The sequence below is a fragment of the Sturnira hondurensis genome, unplaced genomic scaffold (assembly GCF_014824575.4).
Source record: "Sturnira hondurensis isolate 20B ecotype Veracruz unplaced genomic scaffold, ASM1482457v3 Scaffold0007865, whole genome shotgun sequence".
Classification (NCBI taxonomy): domain Eukaryota; kingdom Metazoa; phylum Chordata; class Mammalia; order Chiroptera; family Phyllostomidae; genus Sturnira; species Sturnira hondurensis.
Window position 1 is genome coordinate 10,522,583 of NW_028080496.1, and position 12,716 is coordinate 10,535,298.

General features: G+C 52.8%; 1 protein-coding gene across 1 annotated transcript in view; it reads right to left on the reverse strand.

The window, feature by feature from the left end:
• The window catches only part of ADAMTS17 (ADAM metallopeptidase with thrombospondin type 1 motif 17), a 187,667-nt gene that overhangs the window by 145,843 nt on the left and 29,108 nt on the right, over positions 1-12,716 (reverse strand). Inside the window, exon 5 of the mRNA XM_037053739.1 lies at positions 74-243. Within this exon, the coding sequence (XP_036909634.1) occupies positions 74-243 (170 nt within the window). The remainder of the gene's footprint in view (positions 1-73; positions 244-12,716) is intronic.

Here is a 12,716-nt window from a genome sequence, read left to right on the forward strand (position 1 = left end):
ACCACCATGGCCAAAGCACTCAGCCCAGAGGACACAGAGCCTGCCCGGGTCGCGACCCCGCCTGTGGACTCACCATGTTCATGACGGTGAGGATGAACCTCTGGGCGGCCTCGGCCCCGTGGTACTGCACCATATCGGCGTCAGCCACCACCAGCGTCTCTACTGTGTGCTCGTTGGTGAGCCGGATGGCATTCCTCCGCTCCCGCCAGTCCCGAGAGGGCCTGCCCTTCTGTGGCTTCTTCTCTAAAAAACAAGGAGGACATGAGTGCAGTCCTTGGTGCTGTGATTTCCAAAACCACACAGAGCACAGTCCTCCACGGAGCACTCCCCAGAGAACGGTCCGTCTCCACGGGCCAGTAGGTGGCTGGACGGCCACCGTCCTGGGGAGCCTGAGCTGTCTCCCTGGATGTGCTCCTGACGGGGCAAAAGCGAGAACGCTCAGGAGGCCAGACATCCAGACGACTCACACCCACACACCCTCACAGCGGAGGAGGCAGGTGGGACTGAGCATCACGGGAGAGAAAACGTGTCCCTTCAAGGGAATGTGGGGAGCAGCACAAAGTCAGTGGAGGGAAGGGAAGCCTGGGCCCTGTGCGGGGGGCAGGGAGGAGGGTCAGAAAGTGCCTCCCGCTGACGACATGGAACCAGCAGGACCTTCTGCAATGGCTGCACCTTCTGCTGGGACCTGGGACCAAGGAAGCAGATGTGGGGAACACAGACGGGACAGTCCCCTGGGGGCTGGCATTCCAGCCACGACTCTGAGAGTCACCAATAAAGACTCACAAATGTTCACAGGCACAAAAGCATTATTTTTTTTAAAAAAGGAAGATAATCAGACCAAGATTACATGACACACACATCCAGGCCAAGATGCATGGGTGTCCTTTAAAAAGGGCCGTCAGTAGACGTGCGGACAACCCTCTGTGTTTTCTCTGCCGACAAACTGGCTCCCTGTAAGGTCTCCCTCAGAGAAACGGCTGTTGCTGTTCATGAGAGCCCACACCAGAACGCCCGGATTCCCCGGCTGCCCAGTGAGGACCCGCAGAGGTGTTGGCGGAAACCCCTTCGCCAACCGCAAAGGCCGGCGTGGAGAGCACGCACCCTCAGCATCCAAACGTGAATAGGAAGGTAGCTCTTTAATTCGATAGTTCTTATTTCCATTTTTAGCTCTAGCCCACACGGAAGCCATCTGTCACAATTTCCGCTCACTCCACCCAGCCTCCATGCAGACACCACCTACCATTCACATTTTAATTATGTCCCGCCTAAGTTATTCAGTTACTTCGTTCATTCACTCACACGTTCATTCATCCGGCAAGAGGAGAGACTCTAAGCACCATCCTGGATTACTTAGCATAGAAGATGTCAGGTAACTTACTCCCAAAACACATAGATTAAAACCAAACTAGACAGAAGGAGAAATTTAAAAACAAAGAAAATAAAATACAAATACAGCAAACAGAGAAAGTCGACATGGCCCCTCTGGTGATAAAAGTCTCCATGGCTCATACCCAAGTCAAGCATGCAGGGCGCTTACGACATGCCGCCCACACGCTGACCGTCCCTCCCTGGGGCCCAGAAGTTGTGACCGTTGTCATCCACACCGACAGATGAGCAGGCGGAGGCACGGAGAAATCTGTGAATCCCTTGCACAAGGTCCGGAGCCCAGCTGCCTGGGATTCCAGCCCCTGCTGCCCAGCCCAGCCCTGCCCGCTCTTGCCTTAGAATCTGCTTCTGAGTTTCCTGACATCGGGGACCATTTCTCTCCAAGGTCAACATGTGGGATTGTCCGTTTGGCCCCTGCCCTCCAACAGGGGGAGAATACCACTCCTTAGGGAAAAGGCAGTGTTTTCCTAATGCCCGCTTTCACACTTAAAATGCTGACTACGACTTCCCACAGGGCCCGCTCAGTGATGCACTTGGTGGCATTTTCAGTGTTTTACGGAGAATGCGATCATGAATTCTGTTTACTTATGCAGGAACCCAAGATGCCAAGGGTCAACGAAGCCACGGTTCTGGGCTTGCTGGGCACGAGGATGGGTTTTCTCTCTTCTGCACCCGCCACGTCGGAACTCATTGCAACCTAGAACTCACTGAAACCTGCAAATCAGAAGTCACTGTGGGAAAAGCAAAGCCTCCCGGGGCTCACTAAGCCAGCGACTGCACCTCTGGGTTCACTCCAAGTGCTGAGACCTCACCCCGCCCCAGGCGGCCCACTGCTGGTGGGAGATCCAACCTTGGGTGGCTTGGAGTACCCCCCAAACCCCCTGCTCCCCAGATCTTCTCCAAACTCCGCAGATATTACTGTTTACTTTGCAGTCTAACATGAGTCTGTACTTGCCTCCTGGGCTCATAGTCTGCGAGCTTAAACACCCACACATCAGCCTCGGGACCCACCACAGCGTCCAGCTCTGCCTGGAGCACAGGAAGGACTCCATAATTCTCAATTGAATGAATTTTTAAAAAACTCTTCCCAATTCCTGATTAATAACAAGATTAATTTTTAGGGCACTTAACATAAATGTCCTGAAGTTAAATGCTCACAGGTTGCTTCCTCCAACTAAGGGGGTGGCAAAGCTAGTAGGGAGAAGCCCAGCCGGCTTTGGTTAGAATCTCTCTACCCATGGCCTTCCAGGGAGAGTGGGCTCATTTTCTCGTCTATAGAACAAAGTGGTAACTGTTCCACTCACTGAAGGGGCACGTGTCCAACCTCTAACACAGGGTCAGGCCAATAGAAAACCACACACCCAAATTACACTGCTGGTCACCCATCCCTATCATTACCTTACTAATCATTGCTGTTAGTATTAGTCTCGGAACACTAATTTTTCAACTCTGCATGCTCCCAGATCTAAACAGGGATCCTGGGTGCTTGTGAAAATCCTACAGAATTCTGAGAAGCCAAGTTACCCGCCTACCCAGAACCTCTCGTCTCGGCTCTCCCCATCCAACTTGTTGCCTTGGCCATTTCTTACTGGGCAGAGGGCGTGAAAGAATTCATCTAAGACCATCCTCTATCACGCAACACCGAGATATATAAAAAGAACATTTTCGAGAGGAATGGGGGAGTTGCCTGTAACTCTTGCTCAACATCCCGACCGACCGCCCAGCATTCCCGAGGGGGGACTATTTTAATCAGCGGGAACATGAAACATGACTGTACAGGAATCAGCTACCTAACGCACCCAGCAGGAATGCTCTTTCATGTCAGGTGCAAAAATGGACACTGGATGTTTTTCATTAAGATGAAAAGCAGACAGGGAGTCCATCCCCTTGGGGGAGAGACCCACCGCAGCCTCACCAACCCTTTTTTCAGGACACCAAAGCCACCGCTGCCACGGCTGCCACTGCATGAAAAGCAGTGACACGCGTGCTTTCGACTGCATGTCCAAGGGCCTCACTGTCTTTCGCCATTAACTTTCCTTAAAGAAGCAGCTCCGGGTGTGATGAAAGTACCTCCAGGCTGGCAATTGGGAATTCCAGACAGTCGCCTGGGCCTGATCCTGAGGTCCTTCCTACAAGGTGCCACTGAACACGAGGGGCTCCATCTCCTGAGCCCTGGGTATTGGCCTTTGCTCCCAGCCCTCTCTTCTGCATGGGACTCTGGGGCTGGCAGCCGGGGAACTACATTTCCCAGACTCCCTTGCCAGCAGGCTTCTTGTTCAGCTCTGCCAACAGGGGGTACTAGAGAGAGATGGGAAGGCAGGAAATGGGGAGATGGGGCTCCCTGTGTTTTCAGCTCTGGGTGGCATTATTCCAGCAGAACTGGACAACTATGGCTCCAGCCTCTGGCTCTTGGGGGACTTCTAGCCCAACCCCCCCATCTCCCTCAGGGGTACACCCACAGGGGCACCACCTTTGCTATATCCCTTGGTGGTCTGATGCCCCTCAGAGGTCCAAGCCCCAACCCCATAGACCAACCCCTTCCCCAAGCTCTCTGGCCCTGAAAATGCGCATCTTCCCTTTTCTCTCCCCAGCCCCCTGGGGGGACAGCTGTTTCCTGGGATACCTGGGGGGGAGGGCCGCTTTTGTTTATGCAGACTTGGACCAGCTTCCTCCTAGAAACGCCCAGCATGTTGTCAGTGCCCCTGGCTAGATACAAACCGATAGAGCCTAAAACCAGAGGGTTGGTCCTTCAACGACATTCTGCATTTCTCTCAAGCCTCAAGGGTCTTTGCCAGTCCTGGAACTGAGGACTCATCTTTTCCGCAGGGAAGTATTCCGATACTGGACATGCCCTTCCACACGGCAGAACGAGGCCACAAAAGGGAACGCCGCCCTGCATGCTGTGTCGCCATTTAACAAAAACCAGTGGATCGGGTGTCTGGTGGAGGAAACGAAGGATTTCACCGATGCATGCCCTAGATTCCTCTACGACCCGTTGGCTGCCACATCCAAGGGACCTGGGAACAGTGTCTCAGAGAGTCCCAGTCAAGGTCGGGGAAGAAACAGGAACCACCAGTGAGTGAGCGGGCAGCAGGTTTCCGGGTTTTAAAGGCTGCACGCTCACACACAGACTTACAAACTACAAACGACACGCTTTCCGATAAAGTGCTCAGGCCCTCCAGAATTACTTTATGGTCACTTTTCTTTCTTCAGCCCACGCGAAGGGTCCGTGGGTACAAAAGCGCTCTCAGCCAGGTGAACGCTCCGGCAGCTGCGTCAACCCGGCATCCTTGAAAAATAAGGGCCTTCTATTTTCTTTTTTCAAAAAGGAAAAAAAAAGTTTTGCTCTCCAAGGATGAATTCTTTAAATAACTTTCCCCAAGGCCAGGCCAAGTCATTTTTATAAAAGGCATCTTTTGCATGTAAATTCCTTACAAAGAAAGGTGACAAATAAGAGCCTTTTTTTCCCCTGGTTAAGATCCCAAATGAAGAACTGGTCAACTCTGGAGTCCCAGATCAGTGCCTGTACTAGGCAGGACATGTGAGCCACGCCCTGGTCTGGGACTCGGGTAGCAAAGCCGGGCTGGCCCCACCTCACCTTTCTTCCCAAGGTCAGAGCCACGTCGGTACCCGGCCTCCAGGCACCGCTGCCTGTGGGTGAGGTGGGAAGAGACTCAACCCCCAAACATGGACCGAGAGCTACTGTGACCTTGTAGGCACTGCCACAGCGTAGGTGACCCTCTGGGAGGGCTAGACGTCAACCACATGAACAGAGGAATGTCTAAGTGTGACGATCACTTGCAAGAAAGACTTGGTAATGTTCCGTGAGGCTAGAAAGGAGGGATTCTAATTTAGACTGGGTTCCTGTAGGAAGTGCCTCCTGGGCCAAGACTCGAAGGGTAAGTTCGAGTTCAGGAGCGGGGGCTGGGAAAGGAGCTGGGAGCAGTCGGGGCAGTGGGGGCAGCATGTGCGCAGGCCTCGGGGACAGAGGACACATTGCATGGTCCAGAAACTGCAAGAAAGCAAGAGCCAGGGAGAGCGTGGTGAGCAGTGAGCCCTGGGCAACGGGTGGGGACAATCATGGAGGGAGGGTCATGGGGAATGATCAGGGCTTTCTTCTTTGTCTTGGGAGCAGAGGGAAGCCATTGAGGGCTTGTGTGTTGAATACACCCCTCTGGCTGCGGTGGGTAGGACAGATTCCAGGAGCCAGCACAGAAGCTGGGACACTGGTTAGATGAGCCCGCCAGGACCTCAGGTGAATGGGGACCACACCTGAGCAAGGGAGGCAACTGCAGGGGAAAAGCAGCCAACAGATTCAGGGGGTGCTCAGGAGAAACCTTCAATACTGGGACTTTTGGGGTGAGGAAAGAAGAAAGGCTGCCGAGGATAACTCCTGATGTGAATGGTTGTGCTAACCACTGAATTAGAGACCACTAGAAAGGACCAGACATTAAAAAAAAAAAAAAAGTGGCACTGTGAGTTTTAGCCTAATTACGTTTCAGGGTGCTTTTGAAGTACCCAAAGGGAGAGGTCAAGTTGGCTGTCAGATGTGTGAACTTGGAGCTCAGGAACAAAGGGAAGATAGGAGACAGGCATTAGGAACCAGTGGTCCCTCAAAACCACACCGGTGGACAGAACAGATGGCGCCCACATGGGAGTGGGGGGGGGGCAGGGGGCAGGGTGCAGGAAGAATCTCAGAGAAGGGCATCAAAGGGAAAGTAAAGTCTCAGCAGGGGGCTGCTCAGCACCCCCCCCCCCATGCAGCTCACAGCCAGGTCAAGAGGGGCTGGACTGAACAAAAGAGGGTTCTCTGGGGGTCTTGGTGAGAGCCCCACTGGGACCGGGGGTTCAAAGCCAGATCAGGGAGGGGTGGTGAAGTGGGAAGTGAGGAGGTGTGCAGAGTTTGGGGAAGCCTGGGGAGGGGAGAAACGGGGGTGCTGATGGAAAGTACTAGAAGAGAGAGACAATTTCCTGGAGATGGAGAAACCCGGGCGTCGGAGGAGGGGACCTGGGTGCCCAGAGGACTGCCACCTTTCATGTCTCCCGCTCTCCCGTCCGGTCCTGTTGACGGACAGAAATCTGCACGCCCTGCCATCCTCTCCAAAGAACGAGACTTCTCACAGGCCCACCTGACACCCATAGAGAAACCCGACAGTCATCCACAGGCACCCGTCAAGCCCGGGCCCTGCGCTGGGTACCCCCCCCCCCCGCCCCCCGACGCCGAGGGAGGGAGAAAAGCGTGTAAACCCCCAGCAGCGCAGGGCACCCCAGGGGAAGGCAGGATGCTGCACTTCCTGGCTTGTTTCACGTCCATCTAAAACCTTTGGGCCAACTTCCAGGCAGTAGTAAATGTACGTGTAACAGACGCCCTGTTAGATGGTCAGGGCTGGCATGACAGAGCAACCCGAAATGGGTGTCTCAAACGAGGGACAGCTACTTCCTCCCAGCTCCAGAGGCTGGGAGACTGGGAAGGAGGTGTCACAGGTTCGGTTCCACCAGGCCTTGCTCCTGGACTCTGCTCTGCTTGATAAGGCGCCGCCTTCTTCCCGTGTGCCTTCCGGGGTCCTCCCCCTGTGCTTGTCTGCGTCCAAACTTCTTCTACGGACACCAGGCCTATCGAATTAGGGCCCACCTGGTGGCTTTGTTACAGAAAAGGGCCAAGGGGGGACAGTACGATATTACTATTACTGAAAGGACCCCCCACTAGGTTCGCTTGTCCACTACCAGAGGAAAGGCGTCTCTTTATGCCAGAAATTTGTGAAAAGGAAAGGAAATGTTTATTTAAAGCTATGCAGACTTAGAGCAGTGACCTAATGTCTTCATTAAAATATTACAGTCCCACAGACGCACACAGTCCTTCCTTCTCCCTCTGCCCTAATCCGACCTACTGTATCCCAGGAAAAGAAGTACAAGTCCGTGATTCGGGCTCCTGGCACCATCAGCTGTGTCCCCGGCCACGATCTCCAGTTAATCCAAAACCATGTGGCACCTTCTCACGGCCCCCAGCAAGAGTCCTTACACCCCTTTTCTTCCAGGCAAAGTCTCTCTTATTTCTTAAGCCATGTGGCCCAAGAGTGCACCCCAAAGCCATGGGGTCCCCACTGTGGCAAAACCATATGGTTCTCTCTCTACTGCCACAGCCGCATGGCCCTCTACCTCGTCACATGACCGCAGGGGTCCCCACCCTGGCCAAGGCCACGTGGTTCTCTCTTGCATGGCTGCCGAGTCTGGGTTTAAATCCCCACGCCAACTTCCCTCTGCAGCCCCATCTCTGACGCCTCCTACACCCACCAGCATTCCTGTGTCCTCCCAGCTTTACTGGGCTGCCATCCTGAGTCTGGGCAGGCGTGGCCCCATGGCGTGGAGCCAATCACCTCCAAGCTCTCATGCACGGGCTGTAACTCAGGGGGAGCTGCCCCCCAGTTCCATCTTGGGTGGAAGTCACTTCCATCCCCCTGGCTCAAAGCATGGCCACAGCTATTTAACATATCCATGAAACCAGTTAAAGGGTATAGATATGTTAAATGACCATGCCAAGAGGTTAGCTGCAAAGCTGTTGCTATGCAAAACAGCTCTCAGTGGCCCTGCTCCATGTGACCCATCCCCAACTCACACCTGGTGGGGGGGGAGGGTGATGACATCCTATACATCTTTCTAATATTTTCTAGTATTTCCTGGACACCTTGAGTTCTGGACCCCATTCCAAATCCCTATTTGGGGCCCCCCTCTTGGCTGCACCCTGTTACGGCTTCACTCCACGGAGTCACCTCCTTAGAGACTGTTTCCTATACAGCCACATTCCAAGGTGCTGGGGGCTAGAACTTCAACATTTGGATGGTGGGGCAGGGCACGAGTCAGGCTACAAGAGTCACCCACCCTCTCCTCTGCCTTAAGAAGTATAGACGGGCCCTGACAAGTGTGGTTCAGTGGGTTGAGCGTCCCACAAAGCAAAGGGTCGAGGGCTCGATTCCGAGTCCAGGCACATGCGTGGGTTGNGATGACATCCTATACATCTTTCTAATATTTTCTAGTATTTCCTGGACACCTTGAGTTCTGGACCCCATTCCAAATCCCTATTTGGGGCCCCCCTCTTGGCTGCACCCTGTTACGGCTTCACTCCACGGAGTCACCTCCTTAGAGACTGTTTCCTATACAGCCACATTCCAAGGTGCTGGGGGCTAGAACTTCAACATTTGGATGGTGGGGCAGGGCACGAGTCAGGCTACAAGAGTCACCCACCCTCTCCTCTGCCTTAAGAAGTATAGACGGGCCCTGACAAGTGTGGTTCAGTGGGTTGAGCGTCCCACAAAGCAAAGGGTCGAGGGCTCGATTCCGGGTCCAGGCACATGCGTGGGTTGCAGGTTCAGTACTCGGGCAGGGTGCATTTGGAGGTCGATGTTTCTTTCCCACATTGACGTTTCTCTCCCTCTCTGTCTCCCTCCCTTCCCCTCTCTCTAAAAACTAATAATAAATAAAATCTTTTTAGCCCTGGCTGGTGTAGCTCAGTGGGTTGAGCGCGGGCCTGCGAACCACACGATCGCAGTTCGATTCCCAGACAGGGCACATGCCTGGGTTGCAGGCCGGTTCCTTGCAGGGGACTTACGAGAGGCAACCATACATTGCAATTTCTCTCCTTCTCTTCTTGCCTTCCCCTCTTAAGATAAATAAATAAGTAAAATCTTTTTTAAAATCTTTTTAAAAATAAAATCTTTTTAAAAACACCAAGCAGAAGTGCGGACAGGGCGGGTCACCTTTGCACGTGTACCAGCCCACGGTCTGGACAGCGTGGCAACTCCTGGACAGGACCATGGTCTTGGAGGTGCATTGAGCTGCATTTGACGAATGGGAAGGAAACAAATGCAAAGGCTTGGACTCATCCGTCACTTTTCACCTCCACTTTTCAGTTAAGTCCATTCAGTCAGGCTAAACGATTAGCCTCCTGGAGCTTGACTGTTTGATCTCCTAAACCAATGGAAGAGAGAGAGAGAGAGAGAGAGGGAGAAAAACAGACATTCTCCAAACACACAGCTTGGGGGAAGAAATTAATTAACCTGCTCGTGTTTCAACCAGAGCGAGACAGGACAAACAAAAGCCTGAAAAGCAATCGCCTTGTCTCCCCCACACCTGGAATCCCCGTGGGGAATCCTGGGTATTGTTTCTTGTGACAGGCGGGCTTTCATCTTTGACAAGGAGGGACAAGGAACTTCAGACAGCCCAGAAATCCCTCCAGCTTTGCAAGGAGGGCAGGCAGTTCTACGGACTAAAAACTCAAACTTTCCTCCTTCGTTGCTTTCACACAAAACTGAATGCACGAAAGTTTTGAATTTTGATGGAAGCCAAAATTCATTTATTTTTTTATTTTTTGGTTCTTGTGTCTCTGTGGTCATATCTAAGGAATCGCTGCCTAATCCAAGGTCATAAAGATTTATACCTGGGTTTTCTTCTTTTTTTTTTCTTAAAAGATTTTACTTATTTATTTTTAGAGAGAGAGAGGGAAGGAGAGAGAAAGAGAGGGAGAGAAACATCAATGTGTGGTTGCCTCTCATGTGCCCCCAATTGGGGACCAGGCCCGCAACCCAGGCACGTGCCCTGAGTGGGAATCAAACCTGTGACCCTTTGGTCCACAGGCTGGTGCTCAATCCACTGAGCCACCCCAGCCAGGGCTGTATGTGCTTCTAAGAGTGTGATAGGTTTAGCTCTTCCATTTAGGTCTTTGACCTCCACTTCATTTTCCAGTCACTGCATCCCACTGGTAACTCTGTGTTGGTATCCACGAGCTCACATGAACCAGTTTCGATAATCAACTGTTTCCATCACAACTTTCCCAAATCTCATCTCCCAATTCTGCATCCACTCAGAAGCAGCTGTAAGGCTGTCGTAGAGAAATTCTTCCCAGAAGAAAGGCAAGCAAAGCAGGCTGTATCGTTTCTTGGCTCTTACCCATCTAAGGACACCCCTCAGTTGCCTTCACACGTGAACAATTTGTCTCCGAGTCGGATGCTTAGACTGCAGCCATTTCTTATCCCGGCGCTGCGGCCGGGGCCACCGTCTCTTGGGACTAAGTATCACGGACAACTCTGAGACCTGCCAGGTTTTCATTTCTTCTACATAACCTGTTTCGTCTGCTCGAATTCTAGTATAACTTTTTTCATGACTCGTGTAATTCACACCTTTTGCCGGGATAAATAATTGCAGGTCTATGCCTGTTAATTTGGACCAGAACACAGTACGCCTTGGATCCTGTAAACTGAGCTTTTCTTTTTTTAAGTGTTCCAGAAAGTCTTCATTCATTATCAATCTTTGATCGATGCCCCTATTCTAACTCGGGGGGAGCAGTTCCCTGTCTAGAGGTTCTTCAATTGGATTTCTATTTTCTATAATCCACTTCTATCACTTTGCTCCTCACCACTCTCTTCTTCCTCTCCATGGCGTCCCAATAAGGAAGCGCGGCGCGCTCAGTCCCCACATCACCACTAACTCTGCTGCGATGTCCTCGGAACCCGGGACGGCCTCCTTGGTGGGTTTCAGCTCTGCTCTAGCCAGCTTGCTTTGCGGACTTTCTTTATCTCACCAGATCCCCTTTACGTTAAGCTCACTGTTTTTCCATTGCGTCCTGGAGTCCTTTGGCTTTTGCTTCTCAGAAGCCCGATCCTCTTGCGCCCCATGTAGGAGAGCAGTTTCCTAAAACGATAGTGTGGTTCCGGCAATAAGTCCTTTCTGAAGGACAGGTGTTCTCCCTCTGCAGGTTTTTCCAGCAGGACCTTGGTGGGTTTTCTCACGCACTCAGATCCCAATGAGGGGAGGTCTATCTAAAGCAGCACCAAGACCTGGAGTGAACAGGTCTCCCCAGTGGCACCAGTGCCCACCCTGTCTCACATCTGCAGCTAGTGGGCAGGTGCATGTGCGTGAAGTCCAGGAGGCACCGGCCCGCTCGGCTCTCCCAGGCTGTGCTGGGCCCTCACCTCCGAGGGGACAGGCACCGTACGTCCTGAGTTGATGAAACCCTCGAGTCTGGCTCAGTGGGCCTCCTTCTGTCCATGGGGCAAGACCAGAAGCAAACCTCCTACCGTGGGGTCGTACTGGAGCTGGCTGGGCAATGGCTACGAGACAATGGCTGATGCCAAACCAGGAGGGATGGGCGACCCGTTTGCCAAGTATCNTTTTTCCATTGCGTCCTGAAGTCCTTTGGCTTTTGCTTCTCAGAAGCCCGATCCTCTTGCGCCCCATGTAGGAGAGCAGTTTCCTAAAACGATAGTGTGGTTCCGGCAATAAGTCCTTTCTGAAGGACAGGTGTTCTCCCTCTGCAGGTTTTTCCAGCGGGACCTTGGTGGGTTTTCTCACGCACTCAGATCCCAATGAGGGGAGGTCTATCTAAAGCAGCACCAAGACCTGGAGTGAACAGGTCTCCCCTGGTGGCACCAGTGCCCACCCTGTCTCACATCTGCAGCTAGTGGGCAGGTGCACGTGCGTGAAGTCCAGGAGGCACTGGCCCGCTCGGCTCTCCCAGGCTGTGCTGGGCCCTCACCTCCGAGGGGACAGGCACCGTACGTCCTGAGTTGATGAAACCCTCGAGTCTGGCTCGATGGGCCTCCTTCTGTCCACGGGGCAAGACCAGAAGCAAACCTCCTGCCGTGGGGTCGTACTGGAGCTGGCTGGGCAATGGCTATGAGACAATGGCTGATGCCAAACCAGGAGGGATGGGCAACCCATTTGCCAAGTATCATAAATGCTCCGAATCTCAGAGCCAAGGACACACGTGGAGGTGGGAAAACACTCCGTCTTGCCCTTTTTCAGACAGGCGGGATTCGGTCACTCTGAAAAGGCCACTGGCTGCCCTTATCAATCCAGGCCCACTGTCCTTCACAGTGAGTTGAATGTCCTCCCCAATTCTGACAATGGGTCACCTTGATCCTCTCTTTTTCCTAAATGTGCACTTCTCTTTTTCTTTCTTTCCTTTTTTAAGATTTTATTTATTTATCTTAGAGGGGAAGGGAAGGAGAGAGAGAGAGGGAGAGAAATATCAATGTATGGTTGCCTCTCACTCATCCCCTGCCGGGAACTGGCCTGCAACCCAGGCATGTCCCCTGACTGGGAATCGAACCCGGATCATGTGGTTCGCAGGCCCGAGCTCAATCCACTGAGCTACACCAGCCAGGGCTGCACTTCTCTTTTTCCATCGCTGTGCGGGTTTTAGTGGGAAGGACCCCTGCCAGGTTTGGTGTTAAACCCAAGGCCGTGCGGCAAGCACGCTTCGTCATGCCCTCAACGCCCTTGTCCTCCAGAGATTCACAAGAGAGCATGTTCAAGGCGTTTGAATCCACATGTGTCAT